Source organism: Trichoderma camerunense (genome assembly GCF_050948025.1).
Source record: "Trichoderma camerunense strain CBS 138272 chromosome Unknown V8C40scaffold_6, whole genome shotgun sequence".
NCBI classification, from domain to species: Eukaryota; Fungi; Ascomycota; class Sordariomycetes; order Hypocreales; family Hypocreaceae; genus Trichoderma; species Trichoderma camerunense.
In genome coordinates this window covers 1,862,111-1,887,799 of record NW_028145364.1, presented here as the reverse complement: position 1 = coordinate 1,887,799, position 25,689 = coordinate 1,862,111, and the positions used below count along the sequence as shown (strand labels likewise).

The 25,689-nt window shown below is 46.1% G+C and overlaps 8 protein-coding genes and 1 non-coding gene across 9 annotated transcripts; 2 read left to right on the top strand and 7 right to left on the bottom strand.

Moving 5' to 3' along the window:
* Positions 1-509: 509 nt before the first annotated feature.
* Positions 510-777, bottom strand: V8C40DRAFT_241925 (uncharacterized protein; the record flags this gene model as incomplete). The annotated part of the gene is made up of 1 exon (XM_083215119.1): positions 510-777. A coding segment is annotated over exon 1 (184 nt), but the record flags the coding sequence as incomplete, so codon positions are not given.
* A 2,820-nt stretch (positions 778-3,597) lies between these two features.
* V8C40DRAFT_241924 (GFA family protein) lies at positions 3,598-4,413 on the bottom strand. Its single transcript, XM_083215118.1, has 3 exons — positions 4,177-4,413; positions 3,949-4,111; positions 3,598-3,899 (listed from the first exon to the last, which is right to left on the bottom strand). The coding sequence occupies exons 1-3, from the start codon at positions 4,240-4,242 to the stop codon at positions 3,706-3,708; spliced, it is 423 nt and encodes a 140-aa protein (XP_083075209.1). The 5' UTR covers positions 4,243-4,413; the 3' UTR covers positions 3,598-3,705.
* Positions 4,414-5,980: 1,567 nt separating this feature from the next.
* V8C40DRAFT_t88 lies at positions 5,981-6,080 on the top strand. The gene has a single exon. It is a non-coding gene; the product is annotated as a tRNA-Ile (tRNA).
* Positions 6,081-7,114: 1,034 nt separating this feature from the next.
* Positions 7,115-7,726, bottom strand: V8C40DRAFT_264669 (vacuolar protein sorting-associated protein 62; the record flags this gene model as incomplete). Its single annotated transcript, XM_083219557.1, has 1 exon — positions 7,115-7,726. The coding sequence occupies one exon, from the start codon at positions 7,724-7,726 to the stop codon at positions 7,115-7,117; it is 612 nt and encodes a 203-aa protein (XP_083075208.1).
* A 2,008-nt stretch (positions 7,727-9,734) lies between these two features.
* On the bottom strand, positions 9,735-13,713 carry V8C40DRAFT_197441 (alpha,alpha-trehalase ATH1). Its single transcript, XM_083211935.1, has 4 exons — positions 13,278-13,713; positions 11,462-13,198; positions 11,121-11,408; positions 9,735-11,058 (listed from the first exon to the last, which is right to left on the bottom strand). Exons 1-4 carry the CDS (start codon positions 13,287-13,289, stop codon positions 9,856-9,858), a joined length of 3,240 nt encoding a protein of 1,079 aa, XP_083075207.1. The 5' UTR covers positions 13,290-13,713; the 3' UTR covers positions 9,735-9,855.
* Position 13,714: 1 nt separating this feature from the next.
* V8C40DRAFT_197440 (uncharacterized protein) lies at positions 13,715-14,132 on the bottom strand. Its single transcript, XM_083211934.1, has one exon. The coding sequence runs from the start codon at positions 14,023-14,025 to the stop codon at positions 13,801-13,803; it is 225 nt and encodes a 74-aa protein (XP_083075206.1). The 5' UTR covers positions 14,026-14,132; the 3' UTR covers positions 13,715-13,800.
* A 1,712-nt stretch (positions 14,133-15,844) lies between these two features.
* Positions 15,845-17,392, top strand: V8C40DRAFT_241920 (uncharacterized protein). The gene has a single exon (XM_083215117.1). It carries the CDS (start codon positions 16,154-16,156, stop codon positions 17,090-17,092), a length of 939 nt encoding a protein of 312 aa, XP_083075205.1. The 5' UTR covers positions 15,845-16,153; the 3' UTR covers positions 17,093-17,392.
* On the bottom strand, positions 17,294-21,822 carry V8C40DRAFT_286546 (tetratricopeptide repeat protein; the record flags this gene model as incomplete). Its single annotated transcript, XM_083222543.1, has 5 exons — positions 17,294-18,359; positions 18,389-20,981; positions 21,038-21,163; positions 21,231-21,426; positions 21,502-21,822. 5 exons carry the CDS (start codon positions 21,820-21,822, stop codon positions 17,495-17,497), a joined length of 4,101 nt encoding a protein of 1,366 aa, XP_083075204.1. The 3' UTR covers positions 17,294-17,494.
* Positions 21,823-22,294: 472 nt separating this feature from the next.
* On the bottom strand, positions 22,295-24,930 carry V8C40DRAFT_197413 (DUF3176 domain-containing protein). Its single transcript, XM_083211933.1, has 4 exons — positions 24,148-24,930; positions 23,955-24,081; positions 23,838-23,900; positions 22,295-23,785 (listed from the first exon to the last, which is right to left on the bottom strand). The coding sequence occupies exons 1-4, from the start codon at positions 24,515-24,517 to the stop codon at positions 22,408-22,410; spliced, it is 1,938 nt and encodes a 645-aa protein (XP_083075203.1). The 5' UTR covers positions 24,518-24,930; the 3' UTR covers positions 22,295-22,407.
* Between the last annotated feature and the right edge of the window lie 759 nt (positions 24,931-25,689).

Sequence of the window (25,689 nt, the reverse complement as noted above, 5' to 3'; positions counted from 1 at the left end):
GCACCTTTATTTCAGTGTCGGTCTACAAAATAGAGTAAGGTTTAATTAGGTAGACGGCTTATCTGAGTTTCTCTGTGAAATTATTTGTCGAAATTGATTTGGCCTGGAGTCTCACTGGGACGCGGTGAGACCCGATACAGCACGAGTTCATTCAGTATGATTATGTGCTTAATGTGTGTGAACCTGATGTGTTTATCTTGTTGACAATGTCTTATTTCATGTAGAGATAATACGAGAAGCAGAAGATTATTGCGCCAGAATGATAGATTTGTATATGTACCGCTTAGATCTCTTCTGGATAAATTGCCAGTTCAAAAGCCATACGTCGATTACTCATTCTCCATTGGTGTGTGTCCTATGGGATGCCCACCGAGGTATGGATTTGAGGATACCAGTGCCGCGGCCAGTCTAATTGTTCTCTGGATCCGTGTTTTCGTGATTGTTGGTTCCGGCGAGCTAACATTCTGTGTCTCCAAATCTAGCGGCGTCTCGTCCCAGATATTCTTTGCGTGTATGTCCATTGGATAAGGACTCCAAAGACAGTAGGTTGTTAAAATTGTCTGAAGATCCCCGAAACTCTTCAATACCGCGCGGTTCTTGGCAATTATCTCCATATAAATGTTCCAAAAGATGTTTTGATACCCGGATATGCCATCCGAGCTTAGAACGATGAGTATCCCTACCCAGACGTCCAGATTTGCGGCGTGCAGAACAGCCATATTTTCATGGTAATGGTAGAATAAGTGCTCATTCAGTCGCTCGAGGACAGAGATGGGCCCACTGTACCTAGCAGGGCACGTTGAGCGACACAAGAACGCTGTAAATTGCATCAAACAGAGCCCAAGGATAGCGTCGACGGCCTTCAGACGGCCTTCACTTTCGGTGGTCAGATACCAGCGGACACACATGCTAATTATCATCGAGTATATGGTGTTTAGGTCGATAGTGTCGAAGGGACTAGTATCCGGTGCTTCAAACCAGGCATGAGTATCCTGCAAGAGACACTCCACGGTGCGAATCAGGTCAAGTAGCTTGCTGTCTACGCCAATGCGACTACTTTGTTGCCACATAGGCCCGGGCTGGCCGTAGAATCTGGAGGATTTGGGATAGTTATGAAACAGCTGACCAATTAAGTCCGGCGGCAGCAGCTTGGCTTTTTGAAATGATATAGCGGCTCTTGGTACAGAATGTCTGTAATAATGAGCCGCTGTCAGATCAAGAGTGGTGACACAAACTAAGGTACTAGGAATGAATCTGTTTGAATTCATAACTTACCTGATTAATAAGTGTTGCAGTGGTTTAAAGGAGCCTAGGCCATGGACTCCTCCCCTGAGACGTATCATCTCTTTCAACCCTTGCATGTGAGCTTGCCTCTGATTAATATCGGGCTTGAAGGGGCTTGTAGCGGTGAATATGGGTAAGAACATGTTTTCTTCCACACAGAGAAGATTAAACACCGCAGCTATATTTTCATCAGATATGGCAAGGGTTGAATCTGCGAGGTTGTGCTGCACCGCAATAATGGCTCGTCCTCTATGGTGCAGTGTTAAGCCGCAGTAATGGTCTCTCCGTTGAGGTTGTACTGCAGCCAATTGGAGTGCTGTAAGCGATAGGATTGCATGCATAAAGGCCGGATGGCTGAACGATGGCTGTAACCAGTCCCGATGTATCTGAGAGACCCGTATCTTGCCCGTAATGGGAGTCATCTCGGAGGATATAGCATCCATGACTAGAAATTCAGATTCAACAAATTAACGTACTTGAACTAAGATAACGCTCTCTCTGCTCATACGAGACTTTCACAAAACTATAAGTGGCCGGAAAACACTTACAGAAGGCCAAGAGATCACCGACACTGGCATCTAGTGGAACTGCAAGACTCTCAAAGGGATCTATTGGGCATTTTCTGATAGCAGACGTGGGTAGTTCAGAAAAGTCCTGGCTAAGACACTTGGCGCATATGCAGTGCTGCCCAGCATGAGACGTGCCGCGATGCTTTTGACTCTGCCCGAATAAAGCAGAAGGCTCCATGTCCTCAGCAGGGCTTTCAACTCCCATGTTGTCTCCGAGCGTTCCGTAATCATCGAGCATCCACTCATCACAGCAATTCAGATAGAAGGACTGCTCTGTAGGTATAGAGTGGCGGTCACTCTCAAGATCAATTGATCCATGAGCATCTTCTTCACGGCCCCTTGTATGAGATCCTCTGCGCTTTGGCCATTCTTGATTGGCGCGTATATTGCGCATCAAGAAACCCCTGACTTGGCCTAGGTATTTTTGCTCTGCAGAAGGATCATTGCTGGTGTTGACGAACAGGTATTCTTTTCCTGAACCCATGGTCACTTAACTCCGGTTGTATCTTCTCCTGATGCCCGAATTCATGCATTTATGGGGACAGGTGGCTGTCCTCGCCCGGCCGGATCGGTCTTTGCATCAACAGTTGCTCGCCTCGTATGTTCACGCTAGACACGAAATCCCATGTCAGAAGACCTAATTGGAAAAGTATTTGATTACATACCCTGAAGAGGACTCACAGTTTCGCACAAGTTTGGAGGCAAAACCTGGGGAGCATACGGTGGTCTGTGGAAGAGAGGGGGCGACAGACCAGATGGCGGATAGGGCATGGGCGACTAATATCCTGAATCACCATTGTCTCTATCAAGTACAGCATTCTCCCTAAGGGGTATGGTGTTATTGAAGCAAACCCCACATCCAAGGGGACTTGGTTTGATGCGAGGTGTGACTGGATTCTCCTCTCTATACTAATTAGGTATGAGAACCGTGTGAGACTTATCGAAAAGCCAATAGCCTTTCAAATAGACGACGGATATCCTCTATCTATCGGGGGACATTATGATCAATACACGTGGCCGTCGGAATATGAGGGTCTATCTACATCTTGATGCTTTTTCCTAATGTTAAGAGCACGCAAATTTAAGATAGACTAGATGACTCTTGTCAAATTGCGTCTATAAGAATGAGAGATTTGAATGTGCAGTCAGAGAGACTTTGTGGAGACTTCCAGGGATGAAGAACAAAAACCTTCATGCGATCTGTAATAGCACTATACGAACCGTTAGTTGGACAACTTTCGGTTTCAAACGGAGCACCTGAATATATTAGAAATTGAGAGAATAGATGAGATTCAAAAGCTGATTTGTCAATATCAGGACTTTGTTGAATCTGGACCCTCACACGGCACAGGATTTGATGATTCGCACGGAGCAGACTCAAATTAGAATGGTACTTTGAGTTTGGGACATCAGATCTTGGCCTTTTTTCTCGTGGAGTGGACCAGTTGTTGCAAGGCTTAAAGGCATACAGCGCACTCCTTGGACAATGAAGCAGTACTAGATCTTGCAAGGATCGGAGCGTAGCGCAGAATAAGCGGACTAGTGTTCTGCGCGAGTGAGACTTGTCGTCAATTGGAGGGGTCATGTGTGTGATGAGCTAGCCTGGAGAAATATAAGTCGACCGGGGCTTGGAATTATTACTCCGGAGAGGAGTGTTGAATCTGGCACACACGGTAGGGGTTATAGAACCTGATGAGGATTTGAGAGACTGTTGTACTCCGCATTGTGATAATACCAATTGAACGGCGCTGTATTCTACAACATTAATCTATTTTGCCAATGACGACATATGCCCGGTTATACCCAGCGCTCTTGCTATCATACATGTCCAATGACTCGTGTTCCATGTCTGTTATGGGGGAGGCATTCCCTCGTGCTGAGCAAGCCCCTCAACGGCAGGGATCCATTTCACCCGATCTTCAATAAACATCTCAAGGGCCGGTCGAAGATTGTCCAAAGCACTTTTGTCGTCTAGAATCCCAGGTTGAATGATTCTCATCCCTTCCTTGCCACCAAAACCATCTCCCCATCGATACATTGTGGTTCCTGGTGTTGTTAGTGCTCGTCCATAGCTCTTCATACGGCCGTGACTCACCACAGTCGCCGCAAAAGCAGTTCACGATCTTTTTTCCACTATCTGCGATTTTCGATATTTCTTTCGGTTCACCAAAAACCTTGAATTGGGTACTCGGAACGACATAATTGTTGCTGAACATGCTACCGGTGTAATGGCGGCAATTCGAGCAGTGACATATTGCCTATTGATCTTAGTCAACTTTATCCGCCTTGTTATGCGGAGAGTATACTCAAGTATCATTCTTACCGTGCGCTCAGGCTCACCAGTATACTCGATCCTGATGTTTCCACAATAACAGCTTCCTGTCGGCATGTTGGCGTCCGTGAGTAGAGGTTTGTAGAGATTGTAAAGACGCGTGAATCAAATTGGCTCGATGATGTCTAAGTCTATTCAGCTCATAGGTAGCAACGGAAGCATCAAGTTTATATCATATTCTTTGCGAGACCTGTTGCTAGCTATGTACGGCATGATATCATATGTTCGAGCAACGGCTGATAAATCGTTGCCCTGTTATCTCCTGGCTTCGAACATATCCAAGTTTGCGCTAGTCCACAGCTATGATCACGCTAGTCCACCATTTAGGCACTAGCTGATGCCCAGCGGGCCGAGTTCAATGTTAACTGTACATGATTATTGAGTTCTACAGAGATCCATAATGAGCAGGCCTTGGCAAGATGCTGATGAAGAAACTAGAATACTGGGGAAATTCGTAGTTACGGTATGTCCGTTGATGACAAGAATGATGCTTAGTACGATTAGCAATCACCTAATTGAGCAATGCGGTAATGCTTTGACCGCAGCTCTCGATTTCTCTCAGACTAAACTTAAAACCTCTATAAATGTTAAGGGGGCTGGGGGATTTATGGGTTCAATGAGGCGATTTCTCATGCTCTTGAAGCTACATCACATTCAACGCGATCTTGGAGATGAATTCCATCAATCGAGGACCTCAGATAGCTACATTTGAGCTTCTACAGCTGCCGCTGGAAATCCGAAGACTGATATACTACTATTATTTCTTTAATGACAACGGCATGTGTCGAATATCAACTACATACCAGATTCAAACAAGTCTTGTGGCGGAAAACGATACTTCTGTATACCAGAGCCATGTGAAAGCATTGTCCCATACAGCCACAGCGGCGAGTCTGAGATCTAATGTCAACGCAATAGGGCTTCTTATATGTTCGTCTCAAATGTAAGATTCCAGATGATACAGAAACGGGGTTTGGGACAACACTAATAGCCAGTCGTTAATCTTCTCAGCTACCATGAAGCAATTGATGTCCTATATAGGGGTGCTTCTTTTCACTTTGACGATCTGAACGTTTTGCGAAAATTCTTAGACGTAGGGCGCAATGCCGGGAATGAAGACCTGGTCCGGTCTATCTATTTTGACTGGACCAGCTTTGTTTGGTTAAGTCATGGCCAGCAATACGCGGTACAGCAATATCTGAATGAGCATTGGTACCCGTTGTGCCGGCGACTGAACGAAATGAACAGCTTGAAGAGCTTTATCGTGTCAATCAAACTTGCCACGAAGCAAACAGTAAAGCAGAAGTTTGAAAGAAGTAACCTCTACCAGCTATTGACGTGGCTAAGCAGCCTGAATCTGTCGCTGGAAATTTTATAAGATAATACTGCATATAACAAGGCAAAGAACAACAATAGTTTACTTCAGGGCTGCCTATTTCATTTATCTACGTTAATTGTTATCTAGTGCATTAGCATATATAGAGATTCCTTATTGGCGACAGTTCATTTCATAGAGACGTTATGTAAGAAGCTTGAGAACGAGTTGAGCTCTGTGACTAGGCCATGAGTGTTGTTGTGAAGTCATTCATTGTTCGCCATGCGCAATTTTCTTTACCTTGCTGGATATATTCGCAGAGCTAATTCTCTTACTTTGAAGATGATCTTGATTTAGGTACTTTTCTTGTATTTAGACTGCTGCATATGAAGAATCTCTTGACCCATTCTCAGGCTATCTTCTTAGGATACAGTTACAAGCGTTTGTCCAACATCGGCTTACGCCATCACATCTTAGTGCGCTTCCGTAGCTCAGTTGGTTAGAGCTTCGTACTAATACTTCAGCTTTCGAGCCAGTGTTGGTAATGCGAAGGTCGCAGGTTCAAGCCCTGCCGGGAGCAAATCTCCAGTGCGCGCTTCTTTTTTTGATTAATTTTTGAAACATTTAGATCCATTGGCGGATGCATCTCTTTTTGTCCCTTCAAGAAACAGACCATCTCTCATTGTCATCTGAATTTTTGTTGTACTGAGGCATACCTCCGCAAAGCCCAAGGTTGTTTGACCCGTACAAGTCTATCCATGGTCAGTCTTCCTACTTCTCTTGATGGTGGGCCGAAAATCCATTATTGGACTATCACCGGTAAGTCATTTACCGCAGAAAGAATTGCAAACACTCTTGAAGCAGAAAAACAAGAGAGGGTGCATTTACTTCTTAGCCAATTGGAGCGCTGAGAACACGACCAGTCCCTCGGCCAAGCATCATCACGTAGGCCGACGGCCTGCGGCACAAGGGGTATCAGTATCACCATTCTTTGGACCAGATCCGAGATATTACTCTGTCCCCCTCCTCATATTACTCAGGGTCCAAAGGGAACTATCACACGCGCGCGCGCATTACTACGATTGAGTGTTAGTTGGTTCGCATGCGTATCAGCTCATACTGACGTCGGGGCCATCACCGCGCCGGCCGTGCACTCGTCCGGAATATCATGCCAGTGGTGCAACACAGGTGTTTCCAAGTGTTAAAACTGTTGCTCGGGAGTCATTGCATTGAATTGGCACGCATAGCTGAAACTGTGTAACCAGTTTTCGCGAAACTGAGTGACACCACTTAGAGAGTTTGTGAGAGTCTTGGCTGTATAACTCAACCGCTCTCAGTCACTTCTTGATAGTACAAGAACACATGTAGTAAGTAGCATTTATAAGAAGATTCTTGACACTGCACTGAGAGAACGATCAAAGTAAGATTTGTTGTCATAGAGTTGAGCTATGAGCCGTCATTCTTGCATACCCATACAAAGAGGACTCAGTCATCAATACCAGGTGCTTTATGGATGTGTTGAACAATCCACTGACGTTCCCACCGAGATACGAACTTAACGTCAACCTAAATAACGAGTCGCAGCCATTTAAAAACACAGAGTCTATATAGACCCTACACAAGCGGGATTTGGGCATAGATCGAGTCCGGCGCATTATAAGTGTGGCTTGCGCGGATAGTTCCAATGTAAATTGCAGTAACTCCAACTTCCTCCTCGGGATCATCGCGATTTATCCCCCGAATCTCCCAAATGGATACGTCAGACTTGGCTTTAGGCTTCTTATCATCCCAGATGCTGTTTGAAGCAAAGCTACCTTGCTTGACGAGGTCCTGGCGTACACACCAGACATCGCTTGTAGCGGGCGTCTGAGTCAATCCGCTCATGGCCACGTCTCCCAGTGCCATGTAGCCATTTGGAGGGATCGGGCGCCAGAATGCCCCGTCTTTGTTGGCGCCGCTGTTCTGGTCATTCCAGATCTGAGTGTAGCCAGTTGGACTTGCGAGTGGTGGCAGGCCATTTGGGTCAGAGAATGAGCCGGGCCCAATGAGCTGGGCCACATAACTGCCGTTGATGTCGTTATAATGAGGGACACCAACGCTACCAAGAGGTCTCATATTGCCCTGGGAGTTTGGATGCCAAAAGCCACCGTCACGGGTAGCGCCGCTGCCTTTGTCATTCCATCTGGCATTGAATGACGAAGTTGTTGTAGTGATAAGTTCAGACATATTTGATATGATAGGAAGAAAGCTGAATATGTTGGTGTTTTGAAACGCGATGTAGTATATTGAAAGCCTGTCCTTTGCGGCGTTTCCAGGCGATTTATATATTCGCGATACGAGCTTTCCCCTCACTCTCTGTGCCACCGGACTTGTGTCGTATATATATTTCAATGCCTCAAATGTCATGCGATATTATCCCTTCAGGCATACACCAACAAATTGACATCATGTGTGTCCAGAACTATGTTTGCTATGTAGTAACATGCCTTGGCTGGTTTGATATACATGTTGTGTGACGAGTATACTCATTCTCGTCATGGACTATAATTAAGATGTATACCGGCAGATGTGTGTAATAGGATCTTACATGTTCATATCATAATATATACCTTTACTACCTATATAACACTCACGGCCACCTTACGATATTCCTCTCAGATATATGTTTATTGGGACAAAATTCCCCACGCTCAATTTCTTGGTTTGCACAATTGTAAATCGCTTCGTCTGATCTACGATCTCACACTTTTTAATGAAATCAGTATAAATAAAAGTAAAAGTTGGAATCATTCTCGATACTTTATGGGGCCTTCGTACATAACTTGGCAATCACTTCTGTTGTCACCTAAATTATGCAAGGGGCTGTACATCCCAACTACCACGTAATTGTATTACAAAGATTCGAGCCTATTTAGCCCGATGTAACTCCATTTAACAGGACCTAGGCACTGGACAACTGATTTATATAGGGCGATAAAGCTGATGATTACCGGACTTTCTGCCTAGACTAGTCCTTGGTTTTATTAGTGAGGGGAACCAAGAAGTTGATCACCCTGACGGTTTTGGCCACTCTCTTTTAGATACGCGATTTAAATATAGTCTGGAACTAAACCGGACTTTAATGCAGGCGATAATACTGTTGCGTTCTGGAGATTGACCCATACCTAAGCTGAATAAGTGATGAGTTATCGTTCTTCATCAGTAGGAAGAAAAATAGAACCACTTTGTTGGAAAAATGTAATTATTCTCTCTTCCTCCATTTTAAGTCTTTTCTTAGACGCTACATGACATCGACCGCTTCTTTTACACTCATGTATTGGTAGCTTCGAGTCTTGGTAGTGCAAAGGTCCCGGGTTCAAGCTCTGCTGGGAGAACAAGTTCAGAACAACCATCAAGCAATTAGCTCTTTTCGTTTCTAATGATTAGGCTACTTAGTGGATGGCATGCTTTTTCGTACCTTGTAAGTGATAGTATAATTACTCGCGCGCTGCCGTATTAAAACAGACAAGTTATAAAAATTGTGATGGGCGCTCGCCAGTCTAGTATAAATACATGTAATGTTCGTCTCAAATTGATGTGTATTTACGGAAGCTCTCAGAACATGGGCAGTGTAAGAGAAAAGCCTGTTATGATCAAGTACATCCAGGCCTTGGCCCCCACGCTAATATGAGATTCGCACAGAGGGTTACACTGGGCCCCTACCCTTTGTTTCAGTGTAGACAACCTCGGAAATCTCTAGACTACTCGGTCCCGAGTGATTTCGAGATAGAATATGGTCGTATTGATAACGACTAGAAATAAACGATTGCTTGCAATGACACGAAATATATAAATATTGGAACTAGGCTGAGGGCAACCCTCAACTTTTGGACAATGTGTATATGCAGGTATTTTCACGAATAACACACTCGATCTGAAGCGCTATCCCAAACGATGCAGGCTGTGAAATTCACACTCGCCATTACTTCTTCTTTCAGTACGACAATGCCAGCTGAGTTGTAAGTAGATGACTGCCTTGCCATATTTTCATTATAAGCGCTCAGTTTTATTAGAAACAAGACGAATGGCTGTTGCGAACACTACAATTCTACCAAGTCCAAGTATTAGATCGATTACTCAATGACGACTTGTTTTACTGTCGTATACATCCTGAGACCAAGACCTGGAGCAGTTTTGCCTCGGCCGCTCGCTTCAGTACTCTTGTATGGAGCCAACATTCTGTGGCACTGGCTTCGCATATATGTATATTGTGGGATATTAAAATCTGTTTAAAATTATTGATTACTCTACAACGAATAATCTAATCATACAAAGTCTTTATCATTATACAATCCTAATTACATCATGTCATACGTCTATTGACGGCGGCGTGCAAAGCTGTCTGGGTCAGACATTGCGGCGGCAGCACGCAGGTTCAGCTTTCTCTTGCCATGATGACCAGGTGCGCCTGTGTGTCCTTTGCTGTGTCCAATGATGGCCCACTCGGCAACAGTTGCTCCAGTGCCGTTCTTTCCTACGATGTCTGCATGATCGAGCCCTTGGTTGCCAACAATCAGCAGTGACGCATATCGAGAAGCAGCAACAGGCTTTGACAGAGTGACATTAGTTGTGTTGCCAATGGGAATGGCGATGACATTCAAGTCAGTCGTCTTGATATCGTATGGATTTGACTGCTTGATGTTGGTCAAAGAGGAGACAACCTTGTAGTTCGAGTTGTGCTTCTGTGACTTCAACACTGTAGCTGGGTCGCTGATGGCCTCGTTGTGGAAGATAACGGTGGCGTTGACGGGGGGCGCTTGTGCCCAGTCGAAATGGAAGCCCGAGACTAGAGATCCCACATCTTCTTGGTCAAGAGAGACAGTAATAGAACTCAACTTGTCAGCAGAGGCAGGCTGCCACTTGGTAGAGGTAGCACCATCAACGGCCGCGATGGGGAATTGACCAGGAACATAGTCGTTGGGTGAGCTTGCGGCATGGCATTGCACCAAGTTGCCAGCGTACGTTTGTTGGGAGCCAATCTGCTTGTTAGGAACAACGACTGAGCCCTTGACAGGCAAATGATAGGCCGTAGGGCTTTCTTCAGGTCCAGAGTGGATGGTGATGGTCTTGCCAGCAAAGCGTTGGTCAGCTCCATCAAGCGCAGCAACACCGCTAGCACGGCTGATAGTTGTATGAGTATAGTTGGACCAAGCCGAGATAGGCCAGCCACGCCAGTAAAAGGTTCTGTATCTCAGATAAGGAATCTGAGGAGGCAGATTTGGCTCAATGTGGATGAAGTCATCGGGCACCAGACGGAGACCGAGATAGCCAAAGAGAACAACCTGGTTGGCGCCACCGTGGCCAGTAAGGAACGGGTAAGCCGGGTGAGTGCCACCGTTGATGCTGGAATCATCGATGATCTGCTCTGAGAGCTGGTAGAAAGGTGCGCGAACGTAGGGCTTGAACGCGTATTGAGCATAGGTGTAAGCCGAGCATCCGGATGGTGAGATTTCATTAGCCACAATGGAGAAGAAGGCGTAGGTCATGGCAGGTCCATCTGGAGACTGCTTGTTGGCGTACTGTATAAATGTTAGCATCGTGCTCGCTGATTATGGGTATTTGCTTAATCATTGAAGCTCACATAGTCGAGATCGTTGAGGGCATCCTCAGTAGTGTAGTTGGTCGTGTAAGACAGAGGGAATGTGACCATAATCACATCAGCTTGCTTGACCACTGCACTGCCGTTCATAGTGGTGAACTCCAGAGTCACTCCATTTTCACGAAGAACCAAGGCATTTGATGCCATATCATTCCATGTCTTGTTCTGTTCAATGCCAAACTGCTTGCGGAACGTATTTGCGTTCTGGAGAGTCTCTGCAATGAGAGGCATGGTGTATCCACCGGCATCGACGTGGTTCGCGTATTCGTCCTACTACGTATTAGCCAAAGAAAAAAAAAATAGCGAAGGACGGGGCAAGTTACAGGATCAGTCATGTTAGTCAATGTCCACGCCGTCTTGTTGGGCTTGAGCAGGTTGCTATACAACTCGGCAATGGAGTCATAGACGGGGAAGAGGTTTTCCTGGAAATCCTTTGTATTGCCGTTTACAACCCATTGATTGACAAGAGCCAATCCGATATCTCCATTCAGATGGTACTCGTAATCCCAGCAGGGGCCTGTAGCAGTGCAGTTGCCATAGCGGCCACTGGTCCACGGGAACACGGCGGCAGATGCAGAGAAGAAAGTCTCGTTCTGGGAGCCTGCGTAAGAAGTCCTGATGTTTTCCTTGGCCTGGCCGTATCTTGCCAGGCGGTAGTTTACGATCCTCTCAGCAGCTTCCGGGTGCGCCGCAAGCAAACCAGGCTGCATCCAGAGGTCAGCATCCCAGAAGACTTGTCCGGCATAAGAGTCAGAAGTCAATCCGCCGACAGAAATGCTGTCAACGTTAACTGGGGCCCCGTTGGCTGCCTTGCTACCATTCTTGCCCACTGTGTTTTGAAGAAGGTAGTAGGTGTTTATGACTGCAATAATGGCCGAATCAATGATGTAGTTGTCGTTAGGAAGCTTGCCAGTCTTGGGATCGGCGAAGCTGTCGACGGAGCTCTCAGGCATGACATTCGCCCATTCTGTGACATGGGAGTTGAGAGACTTGGAGTATCCGTTTTTCAGCGCCGTTGCTGCTGCCGACTTGGCGATCTGCTTGGGGTTCTTGAAGGCATCAGAGGATGCACCTCCAACAAATTTGGTCACTCGCACAGCACGTCCTGCTGAAAACTTAACGGGAACAGCCTGTGCAATGGAAGATGCGTTGGTGTGCACGTATGGCTTGTTGTGGACAATCTTGCGGCTCGACAAGTCTACACCTCCAGAGCCGGTGATATCGGCGTACACGTAGGCGGTGACATTGGCGACACCATTTGGTCGCACGGCTGAGAAGATGGCGTTTCCATCCTCACCTGATTCGACAAAATCGGTGCGTACTGCTGCAAAGCCGTCGAGAACGTTGACAATTGATGCTTCCACATTCTTGGATGCGGTGACTTGCAAGTCAACAACAGCCTGGTTAACGTAGAGCTTGTTGGCGAAGATACGATACGAGATGTCAAAGCTTCCCTTGTTGCCCTTGGGAGTCCACTTGTATGACCAGCTCAGGACTCCTGCCTTGTAGTCATAGGTTGATCTGAAGTTGGAGATGGTCCGATTATCCACCGTTGCATCAAGGTAGGTGTTACCACCGAGATCCAAGATGAGGCCACTCCAGTGTGGAATACCACTGATGGCTGTGTCAGAGCCGTACTGTGAGATCCAGGGGAAATTGGTTCCGTTCATAACGGGCTGGGAGTCCCAGAAACCGGCGATAGTTGCAAACGACTGTCGCCTGGAAAACAGGGGCCAACCACTGATGACATCGCCATTCTCTTCCGTGTCAAGCTCGAAGAAAGGCCCGACGCTGGCAACGTTGATGCCAAGATAGCCGTTGGCAATAGAGCCTCGAGACTCAAAAGCACCCTGCTTCAACTGCGTGGTGCTGAGGAGCCAATTGTCCTCGTCCCACGTTACGCCAGCAAAGTCGGTCTTGTAGACGTTCTTGCTAAACTTCACTCCTGTGCTCGAATCGCCATTTCTGCTCACGCATTCTGAGACGCGATCATTTGAGGTCGCGCCATAGGCAGGGTGGACAAGCTGAAGCAGTGGCAACAGCGCCGTCCCTGAAAGAATCTGAAAGAGAAGACAGTTAGCATTCTTTTGCTTGACTGAGAGTGCACAGGACATGTTTGAGGACGGCAGGGGTACACACCGTTGACCGCATTTTGCAGCCCGTCAACTGGCTTCACGAGCAAACACAATGCCAGTGAGACAACTTGAGGTGATACACGTCGCGTTGAAGATGTCCACTACAGAGTGTCGCAATTGCATGCAGACACGAGCTGAGGTTTCATCGAAGCACTGGATATGCGGCATCCTGCCCGGTATTTAAGCCTAACTTGCTCCCAGTTCCAACGTCGGTAATTCTCCGCGCAGATCACCGCTTCTGGCTGGTTGTGGGCAACGGGGTGTGGAGAGGGGGAAGACATGATCTGGGCAAGGCTGGGGTTGTAATACGGAGAAACCTGATCAACCATCGGCCCTGGTCAGGATCATCATCCCCAAATTCGACTTTTCCATCATCGTCTTCTGTTAGGCCGACTTGGCTGCTGGACCCAACCATGTCGTCACTCCGTTTAGCCGTCTTCCATACCTGATCTCCTGCATTCTGAGCATCATTTGTCCTGAATCGACGAACAAAGCCCTGACGCTAATTACGTACCGTCTCCACGGCCTCAATCAATTTTCACCAGTTGACACAGGATTGACAGGCCGCTGGGAATTACCCCACAAGTATCCCCAGACACGGCAACGAGCCGGGAAAAGGGCCGATAATGCCGTAGCACTACCGCTGCTACGCCACAAGGCACCAGGAGAATCAGGCAATGGAGGAGAGCGAACTTGTAATAAGAAGGAGTAGCTAATGCATGCAAAGGCCTAGTTTCGGTGAACAGTGACATGCTATTGTAGCTGGCCGTTGTGAAAGTCTGGTCATAAGTCAAGGCACCACGGCTCGCTATCCGTGTTCTCGTCGGTGAGGCCGCGGCAAAAGTTCCGTACTCGAGGCACGCGCTGACTGGATCTTAGCCCATAGCCATACCGAGATTGCCGGGTATGGGACACTAGAAACGCAGTGTACTCGTGGAAGCATTTGCAACCCCTTGCGCAGGCGAAATGCGAGTGTGTACATGGTATTTGTATCCTATTAATGTGATCGGCAGTAATGCTTCGAGATCATTCGATGCGGAGAGTGAGCGAACTCTTCTGCTAGTAAACGGCGGGGCCAGAAGGATCCCTAAAGTTGTCAATGCACGCTTACTCCATTGCAAAATGCCTGATTGCCAGACATGGAGTGGAGAGAGCCCCAGAAAAATCGCGGCAGATGGTGACTAAAGTCTAGAATCTCAACGTCGATGCAGGTAAATTCTCCTCTTCTCCAGTTCCGCGCATCAGCCCCTATCCATGCCGGCCCGACTACATCGTCACTTGGCTGTTATAGTCAATGGGGACGCCAGTTGAGGCTTACTTCGTTCTATACGAGTACATACTTCGGTCGGCTGTTCCGAGTTGATGGATCATTCAGCTCAACCTCTTGGCTATGCGGCTATTTTACTAAGTTGATGGATTTGGTTAGCATCTCTGCTTTGCTTATCAACATTGTAAGCTGTAGAGTAATAGAATCGCGTTGAGTAGATTAAAGAGTTGAGGAGTGAGCATTTAAATCAGCATGGAAGCTAGATGCCGCGAGTCATTCGAAAGCCGATCTCGCTCTTGGAGCTGATGGCAAGTCTTGGCTTCTTTTTACTGAATATCATTATTTATCTCATTATTAACGTCCATTGAGAAAGCCACTTACATGTACAGAGTGATGGCAGTTTTATATAAGCGTACACTCATATTGTCGTAACATTAATAAAAGCGAGCAATCTGCGGGTAGCGTAGATGTCTACATTCTGATATATTACTCTCGCTTTTATCTCTTAAATTTGGTCGTCTCAATACTGAAATAAACGGCTTCACGAGGCCTCATATCCATATAGACTTATAATGTTGTGTGATGTGGTAAATGTTCATCGCCCGCGTTTCCTCTACCTCTGGTAAAGATGTCGTTCATATGATCTTATTAGTCTTATGTAATTCCAGATATTACGCACTGCTGCTAGCATCATGATGGAAATCATTGGAAAGCTTGAGCAACACCCATATTGTTAATTGTTCAAAGTAAGGTAACATAATATCTTGCCTACACAGATATTGTTAATGCCACGCTATCAATGAGTTCTGATGCACCCTAGGTAAATCATTAATCTTTGGTAATAGAGTTGGATGCGCATCGAAGAGATGGGTCTTTTTTCTTTGCGCTCATTCGTGAGAATTGCATGTGCACGCATGACGGTTTGGTGACCGGATGTTGCACGTAGTGAAGATTTTGATGAGCAATTGTAATGAAACATTTCTAATAATCTCAGTTCATGTAAGCTTGTGTGGCCGAATAAAAAAGGGAATAGGAATTCCAATACGACACTCTAGGTAGCGCCAGGCAGAGAGTGAACGTGACGCGACTCCGTTCTCTCCTGTTCATCCATTTCAAGAGTTCTTATCGTCGCATGAAAAGCCTTGTAGTTGGAATCTCACATCGCTAAGCCTCGCCCTGCTGACACGTTAAACTGCCTTGAATCACCGTGGGCTTGGCAGTTGTCATATTTTGCCTTAAGATGAGTCATATATCATGCTACTAGAGATTCAGACCACCACAGCCAAATCTGGTAATTTTTGAAACTCTATTCGAAATTGCCTTTTGAGCGCGCAAATCATGTCCAGCAGAATAAAACTATCCGGAGTGACACATGCGCTACTGAAGTTAATATCAACGCACCTTGTCGCCTGAGTCACTCGGCATCTCCTGCTTAATACCAGGCTTGGACCTACCTGAGCGGTTGAGCAGGGAAGCTGTTATCACGCGCCTAATGTTTATAAAACTTGTGCTGCTCATCCGCAGGTTCAGCAATGCCATAGCCAACAACGCCATCATTCTTCTTTGATCAATATATTCAGCTAGCCAGTCAGGCATCGACGCAGAAAAGCAGAATGGAGCTCAAAGTAGTCGATTATCAGCAAGTCCTGCAGGATCTGGACAAGGGTGTCCCGGTCAATTTTAACACCAACTTTCATACCGCGGCAGATGCACCAGATCTTCCGATACCGTCTAATAAACCGTACAGTTATGAGATCTGGCTGCCGTTGGTATTGAAGTCTCGGGGAATATCGATTTCCGACCTTCAAGTTGTCTCGCTCTCTCGTGCGCGGATGAAGATCCTGGTCGAGGCTGCTGCCGCATCCATTCATACGCGTGTGCTCAATCGATCCTACGCCGAGGACCTCGAAGATGATGTCTATCCTGCCTTTCAGGGCCTTAAGTTTCCGCCTGAGGGGCTCTGGATGCGCTTTGGAGCCTGCTCTCCCAAGGATGGTGCCCAGTTAAACCCAGGGCAGCTGTCGATTCATTCCGTTGAGGACATTATACTTCGCATCACCACGTCGCTGAGAACTTGGAGCGCTCTTACGAATATCCTTAACAGTGATGATGAAGTGGGCCTCGTCTATTTTCTCCCATTCAATGACGGAATGAAGTCTGCAAGAGAATATCGCGTCTTTTGCGTTTCCAACTCGCTGGATATTTCCGCCGTCAGCCAATACGAATGGCATAAGCCATGGGTCTTTGCGAATGAAGACAAAGATGTTATGACAAGGGCGGCTCAAAGGATTTTTAGGGGTATCCAAAAGGTCCATGCGGAAATTATTGCATTCATGAAAGCTCATGACGATAAGTCGCTGGAGAATTTTATCCGGAGTCAGGGTTTTACTTTCGATGTTCTCTACGACGAGGTTCCGGGACAGTGTATGCTGATTGAGCTCAACACTTTTGGTGTGAGGAGCGCATGTGGTTCTTGTCTCTTTCAGTGGTTGAAGGATCGTACTCAGTTATATGGAGAGACAGGTGAGGTGGAGTTTCGCGTGGCAGCGTGAGATTGACATGTGATAAACATTGGGATCTGATGGATGCTGGGAGGGGAATATTCATCTCACATCACGACACCACAGGCCGTGGTGAGATTATCTTGGCTCGACTAGCCAGTTTACTTTCGTCGACAGCAGGGCTACCCGACTTTGATATGGCGAGGCTCATTGCAACACGACATGGATTTCGCGTGTTAACTTATGTATGATACCCTGGGCTTCAACATTGAAACCTTGAGTGCTTTTAGTTCAATAAATCATCGATATTCGGATTAGATACTTCTCTAATTTATATAACCCGTTTCGACGTTGTTTCTTGCAAGCTAGTGAAACTGGAATATTCCATATGATCCACCTCAATCCCGCAAGTCAATTGCATTATGGCTCATATGCTTGTATTTCAATCTATTCTCAAATAATGTTCCATTCCAGCAATGCCAAAAGAGAAAATACCGATTCTGCTTCGACCTGTTTTCCTTCACGTTCAAGATGTTGGCCAGTGGCCAAATATTCCGCGAATATTCCGGACACATGACAATACTCCCAGGCTTCGCCAAACCCGAAATCCTCCGCTTCGTTGACTCCTGCTTCATTTTCAGCATCCGGTTCTGCAACGTCTTCTTCTGGTATGACATTTTCTTCATCCTCACCTGAGAGTTCAGAATCTACGCTATCACTAACATCGTCCTCATATTCATCAACCATTCTCAGAACTTCGAATCCATCATCCACGCTCGACCGTCTTGATCTCGACTTATTGCATTCATCAAGTATTACCTGGCGCATTACTGATTCTGCTTCGCTATATTTTGCTTGTGCATTCAAACATCTACCCCAGAAAAGTATAACAGTTTGGGTGTAGTCCCTGTCTGAGCCACAACAGTTCCCAGAGCTCCTAGGGAATAAAACGACAAGAATCTTTTCAGCTTCGGTATGCTTCCCTTGGTAGAATAAGACTCGAGCCAGCCATAAAGCAGCTTCAAATGATACACCAAAGGCTTGTTCTGGAGGAACCTTGAATCCTGATTGAAGAATGTCCTCTGCGTCCTTGAATTTGCGCTGTAAGCAGAGTGATAACCCTAATAGCAGTGGGTTATTCAAAATATATGTATCATTCCCCCCAAGGCTCTTCTGCTCTATTATCAATTGACTCCGGCGGAATTGTTCTTCGGCCTTGGTATACCTTTTTTGAAGATATAGTGCCTCTCCAAGGGCGGTTAGGCTGACCGCGGTTTCTCGATCATCACCAAGCACTGCCGTGTTTATAGCTGCAGCCCTGGGAAGTGGCTTTCAGCATCTGCATACTTGGCTTGGCTTAAAAGTGAGTATCCCAGCCAAAACAAGCTTCTCGCTGTTGATTTGTCTTTCTTTCCAAGAGTGGCTGCTCTCATAGAAGCAGCCTGACGAAAGTGGCCCTCAGCTTCAGAAAACTTCTGCTGCCTATAGAGAGAAAGTCCGATCCAATGCACGCTCATCGCAGTCTCTTTATCTTTATTCCCAGCCAATTTTCTGCGTACTGATGCGGCTTGGCGGAAGTGTTCCTCTGCTTCAGTATAATCGCCTTGTTGATAGCGCGAAGACCCCAGCCAATAAATGGTAGTTGCTGTATCCTCATGTTTCAGCCCATAAAGCTCTTTACGTAGCGATAGTGTTTTACGTAGATACTGCTCTGCTTCAGCATATTTTTTCTGCTTATAACACGCATATCCCATCCAATGCACACTATTCGCTGTCTTCCTGTGCTTGGGTCCAAGTAAATTGCGGCGTCCAAGCCAAGCGATTTGGTGCGCATGAAAAGCTGCCTCGTAATCATGAATATCGCCATTGGTATAGCCGATGAGTTCCCAGACTTGGTACTTCATTTTTTCATCGTCATCACCCAGCCTAGTCAGTACCATTTTGAATATCTCAAGGGCATTCTCAGGCCTTTTGAGCGGCCTGCACAGTCCGCCAAATCCGATAAGGACAATGGTTGGAAAACTATTCATCTTGCTCTTGAATAAACGAAACAGCATGTCAAATGGACTCAATAACTCTTTCATATATCCATGTCTGCGAAATATTTGCCCAAGCTGGGACATCAAGTCGGATTGTTTCGACAATGGTAGTGTGTGATGATCTGCTAATAACTGAATAACTTGCGACAGATTGTCTTGTGTTAACTGCTGAACTTTTCTGTTCACAGTTCTGCCTTTTTGCTGATGGTTGGCCGCCGAGGGAGAAGCGTTCGAATCGTCTTCTTCGACAAAACTGAAGAATTCGCCCAAAAGGCGCACTCGTTGAAGCTGCCAGTAATTCCCAGCATGTGCTTGATATATCATCCGAAACTGTTCTTTCATAGTGCCCAACGAGATTATGATATTGAGTGGGTCATCAGTAAGCCAGTCAACAGCTTCCCAAAATTCTTGCATCGTCACGGCCATGGGCCCATCCATGAAACAGGCGACGATGAGCATTTCGAACCAGGAAACAAGGTGCGTAGTAGCAAATTGCTTGATTCGAGATATGGTTTCTGGGCTGGGATCCTTCATCCTGTTGAAATGATATGTAATGAACCTGAATGCGTAGGAGAAAAGCGGTGGGTGGTCGAGATCCTTCGACATAAATAGGCCTTCTCGTTTGTGAAACCACTCAAATCCGTCGTTATTGATGCTCTCGACACATATATTGCCAAATAACTCGTGGGCCTCTGACAGTTGGATTCGTAAAGTTGAAATTTGCGAATTCCACTGTGTTGCGGCTCTTGTTAAATACTCCTTTGCTGTCAAATGAACAAGCCTAATCTTGTCATTGTCAATGTCAATTAGCCCTCGACAGGCTCGTAAAAACACTTTCTCCGCATTTGGACCTTTATATGCATCAAGATCGTCTCGTTCATACTCAGGTCGGCCCATTCGAGACGCAATGGCGTACGCGTGTTGAAGCTCTTTCAGCTCCAAAGTCCTCCCAGAGGCAACAAGAAGTCCCAGGATATTTTTTGTCGGCTCTAGTCCCATCTCCCCGTTTGAGATGATAATCTCGTGTAAAATCCGGTCATATGTATTTTCAATCCCAGATGGTAATCGCTGCAGTATCCGCTTGATGTCATCCAGACTGTATGCTCTACACAACTCATTAATCGATAATCGTGCCCAAAGAAACATGCCGTCAGCCTTCTCTAGAAGTCCATCTATGATCATTTTCTGAATGTTTGGTTGTTTTAAAAGCTCATTCTTTTGTGTTTCGGTTGTGATGAAGGCTTTGAGATCGGCATGGAGGAGCTCATTGGTGACGCGAATCCAATGAGTTGAAGTTTGTCCTTCAAACACATGGGATCTGCCGAGTAAAACAACCTTAAGATGAATAGAACGGCTTATGATACCATGAAGGCGCGCGAATAAGTCCCCAATCGAATCCTGGCATTCATCAACTCCGTCAATTACGAGGTACATCGATGTTTCGGATTCGGCCATGATGGTGCCAAATGCTCCCCAAAGATCAAGTGACGTGGGATCGCCCTTCGAAAAGAGATATTTGACAGTACTTTGTACTGTTTCATTCGATGTCAGCCGCAGGGCATCCAGTAAAAGCCACCGCACCAGATTATCAGCATCGTGTTGACTTCTTTCAAGGCCAGAGAAGTAAAAGTACATTGTTTGCTTTCCTTGTCGCTTCAACGCTTCAGTAATAGAGGACGCAAGAATGGTTTTACCGCATCCACTCTTTCCTGAAATGAACAGGAAGCGGTCAGCGGCATCTTCGCTTTCAGACGTATCCCACTGAACAAAGACGGGATGCGAAAGTATCCATTCACATGTATTTGGCACTTTCGCTTGGAGTTTTCTCTGATGCGCTTCCCTCATGTTTGCCGCCCCAAGAGAGCTGATTATTCTTAGTCGCTCTTGTTCCCGGCGATATTCTGTAAGAACTGTTAGTGGTGAGAACTCAGTGAGTTAAAACGATTTAAGCATGTACCATCTTGTTTAGCAAGTTCGATAGCAACAGCAGTATTGTGCACGCCTTGAATATGAGATTTCAGCTGATCAATAGACCTCTGAAAGCTTTCTTTTGGGGGACTGGTCATCAGTTTCCATACTCGAACTTGTTGCCCGCATTAGCAAGCTGGTTTGATAGCGGTGCATCTATTGACTCCATCACGTCGACATACCCGAGGTGCGGCGTTGGAAGAATGCAAGAGATTCGACACAAAAACCTGCCACATCATTAAAAATTTGAAGCAATTCTGTTTGCATGTTTGGATCTCTCTGCAAGTTCTGGTAAAGCTCCATGCGCGACAGATTCTCCATCAAAACTTCTACCATGGCTGTGATGTGATGCACAACAAATGAGTGGGATTTAGATATCTGTTATTTTGCCGTCACATTAGTACATGCGTTCTCACCATAAGAAATAGTCATCCCATTGCTAGACTCTCTTACCTGGAGAATAAGCTTCACTGGAGCCCATAGTGGACAAAAACAATCTGCTTTAACCTGTACTGCAAGTTCTATTATAGAAGAGAGCGACTGAAGCCCTTCTGTATTTCGCTGGAATTGCTCTAACAGCTTTGATGAAGTCTTGTTTTTGTGTTTGCGCTGTTCTTCATCAACATATTGTATCAGCTGAGAGATACTGGTCGTCTGGCTAACACAGCTTTGGAACAAGTGGTCTCCATTGTTTAGCTGCGCGAAAAGCGATTTGGCATTGGTGATTGCTTTTTGTTCAGGTGTCATCGCTTGCAGACGGTTGGTTGTCGCCATTTTTGCATGCATTCAATGAGAGATATCGAGCGCAGTCTACCGCAGCTTTCGTGAGAATAGCTCGTGGAATGTGTGACTCGCGCATCCGTAGCTGCAGCATCAAAGGTTCAACAAAATAATCTTGGGTGCGCGCCAAACACCCCACTTACATCAGAAGATCAACTTTTGATGATTTCTGGTAGTATTGAGTTTGATACTGCTCGCCACGCGTTTCTCCGGTCTCTGCATACATGTGGCTTTCAGGCTGCCTTTGAGGTGATGGGCTAGCGTCAAGATTTCATCGTCACTCACTGGAAGGATCACTTCGCCTCCGCATTTATCAGCCATTCATGTGAGTTTGCCTCGCAAGGCATTTTTCGGCAAAGATGCGGCTTTTAAGTATGATGTGCCTAGCTACGACAGTGCTAGAGTTGACACGAGAGAGCGAAGTGCAATCATATGAGTTTGAGATGGAACATTTAGGTACTGTAGCCTGTATTTAACTGCATCTGCACTGAACTCATTTACTACTCTACTTGATCGCTTGAATACTCTTGCACCGTAATATTGAGAAGTTGTAACTGACTTTTAAAAAACATAATGCCACTAGTCAACCTTTTTCTCTACAAACTGCCATCCCCTTCCTGCTGCCTCAAATTGGACATACAATTTGTCGGCTTCTGCCGCCATTTCGTCCATGAACCAAAGGTCTTTGAAAGATGCTTCAGGATCCCTAAAAGCAATCCCATGAAACATTAAAGGCAAAATAGATGTTTTGTAGTCCTGGCCGTTAACTTCAAGTGTCGCTCGGGTCATGATTATCGCCCCGATGAAAAACACGATCACTCCGAATGATGCCGTTGCTAGATATGAGATCCATTGCCATTGGATCCGTATGCAAGTCGTGTTTCGGTACGATGTTCCGTTCCAGAAGTTATCTCCTGTTCCACCTTCGCTTGCATCGATAGGATTACTTCTTGCAAAGGTTGTCATACCCTTGACCAATCCGTCAAACGCTCGCTGAACGTCGGCAAACTCCAATACCCCTCGATTCCATATGGCCTGCCATTGTATTTCTCCGTAGAGAAAATATCCGGCCGGTGAAACCAGAGTAGATACTTCTGTGTTGATAAAGGCATCGTTATAAAGCAGAGCGCTCATCGCGCCTAACTGTTGGTCGTCAATCATGTAAAGACATTCCGGGCGTACGATTGAATCGTTCACAACTATGTAGGAATTGTTTTGTCTGTAGTAAGACACGTTGTAAGCCAGCCATTGAGTATCCGGGCCGATGTGAAACCCGGCATGCTGTAAAGCGTTTCGTTCCGTCGTATTGGTGCATGATACGTCGACAGAGCCCATGAACTTGTTTTCGTTATCATCACCGGATGACCAGACCTCGGAGGTATCCAACACTTCCTCTTTGAGAGTGCCTATCTCTACCTGTCCAGTGTAACTGATAACGCAAGGGTTTATTTCGCAGACCGCAGCACCGTAGGTCCGGCAACGCCATGGGGTAGTGGAGTTGTCTTTACATTGTGTGAGCTGAGACGCCATGATTTGTACTGAAGCAACCGGAGAAACTGAAGGTATATTTTCGGCTACCAGTTTGAGGACGCCTGAGTTGCCACTGACATACTGTGAACCTGTGTTGACTGAGAGAGTAATGTTTGCGGCCTTCCAATACCAAGTAGATTCGTTGGTTTTCACCACTTGGTCAGAGACGTCTTTACACTTTGAGCAGAAGCCGGAAGAGTGGTATGGATTTGGATAGGTGCAGTTTCCTGTCGGGCAATCGAATGCTACAGGTGGGATCAGACTCTCATTGAGCATTCCTATCATCATTGGACCCATAGCACCGCCGTTGAGGGTATGCACGTTCGAAGGATCGGGATCCAAAAGATTGGCGTGATGCGCGGTCGCAATTGTGCTTCTGACAGAAGGGTCGACTACGGTACAGTCCTCAAGTTGGACCAATGCTTGTCTAAATGCTTGGTTAGCGCAAGCTATACAAATGTGAAGAATTATTTTCCTACCCGAAAGGATCGACTAGAGTAAGAATAATCGTGAGAATCGCCCCCAGGACTGGTACCAGTCGCCTACAAAGCCATGAATCAGCGAACGTCACAAATTAGGCGATAAAATCTTTATACCTTCCATTTCGATGCGTCCACAAGAGGCCAAGGGATCCAACCACTCCTCGTGAGGCACTATCATATTGTTGTAGATCCCAAAGAGGGCGAGGTTTTCTATACCAAACCCACTTCAACTGACCGATGCCTATGAAAGTGTCAACACATCGCCGTTGTCATCAGTGTTTGTATCGGATATTTCATGGAGCCGTACCATTAGACACTATCAGTGCCAAAGAAATCTTGATCAAGAGAGTACATATTGCCACAAAGGTATTGATGGTGATCATAAGAGGCCAAGACGACAGTACTTTTCCTTGATATGGACGCAGCCCCAAAATGAGCCCAAGGAACACGCCTATGGCAAATATGCAGGATAGTAGCTCAGGCCACCATCTGCTGAACGTGGACAAACTGTGTGCTTTGATCGATTTCTTCTCATTCGTCGCCCGCACCTTTTCCCACTCCGATTCTGGTTCTGTGAGTCGTGATGAATGGATCTCCGCCTGCTTTTCGTGTTCTTGGATGAGTGAAGAGTAACTAGATGGCTGAGGGGAAATCTGGTCGAAGTCGTGTGACGCCATTTTGGGAAAGAGTTGCTGAACAGCACTTGATGATTTGGTTCGCTTCTCGTCCCAACATTACTGTAGGCGCATTTGAAGCTTAAAACGTTGTTAAACATAAATGAAGAGGAACCTTGGTTTCAAGTTCCGACATCTTTTGGTCACCTGATGGTTGCGCCCTATTGGTATTCTTCTTGCCTATTAATAGCATTCGGGTCAATTCTATGCAAGTCCCGATCAGCAACAATAGTGCCCCAGGTCGCTCGCTGACATTGATTGGCATCGAAATACTACTGTCACATCCTTGCGCTCCATGACCCAAAACATAGTTTAAGATAAAGTGTTTTCGGAAATACTCATATTGCAAACTACAGTGTCTTGGATCAGTACGCGGAAGAGATTATAAACCTCCTGTTCTTGTTGGTTTCTGTTGAAATAAGACTTCTTCGGGTAGTTTCGAAAGCCACTTGGGCTGGGTAAATTAATTTGTCGCAACCACCTGTATTTACAACAGGTTTAGCACTCCTGTAGGATTCAACATATTGCGCAAGTGCTCTCTGCGGGGGCAGGCAAAAATGCCGAAATGCCGAAATGGTTGTCTGTTACACCACCTCTAACTGGGAGAGGCAATAGGACACTTGACAATAAACGATAACTATTCATAGTAACAAATGTAAATATAATGGAAGTTGCGAAAGAGCGCACTGTGGCTCTCGTTGTTTGCTGGATTACTCCAGAACTATTCAAAGCCTGAGAGCTACAGAAGATTGCATGAAGCTTCTCTGGGTCTCTCTGTTCATCAACATTCAGTGAGGGCCTGTTGCAAGATAGGTAAGAAATGGCCCAGCCCCGCTCTCACGCACATTGATTACTCTCTATGGAGTAAAGGATTTTTACGTGCTGACCATCCTGCCTATAGATGGCGTGGCCGACATAGACCCCAGTTCGAAAAAACTGCAACGGCAATTGCTGCATGGGTGGTTCTGTAATGCTGCATGCAGAGCCTCATTTGTTTTGGAGCGGCTAAGACCACGAGTTAAATACCCTCCTGTGGATGGATATATACCATAAGATTGAGCAGATGAACTAAGCACCCGCGACGCAACTAAATATAGATTTATTAAGCGCTGCAACTGCTCAGATGTAAATGAAAGAAGAGCTCGAGGTTGTTGTGCAAATTATTCTGGGGAGAG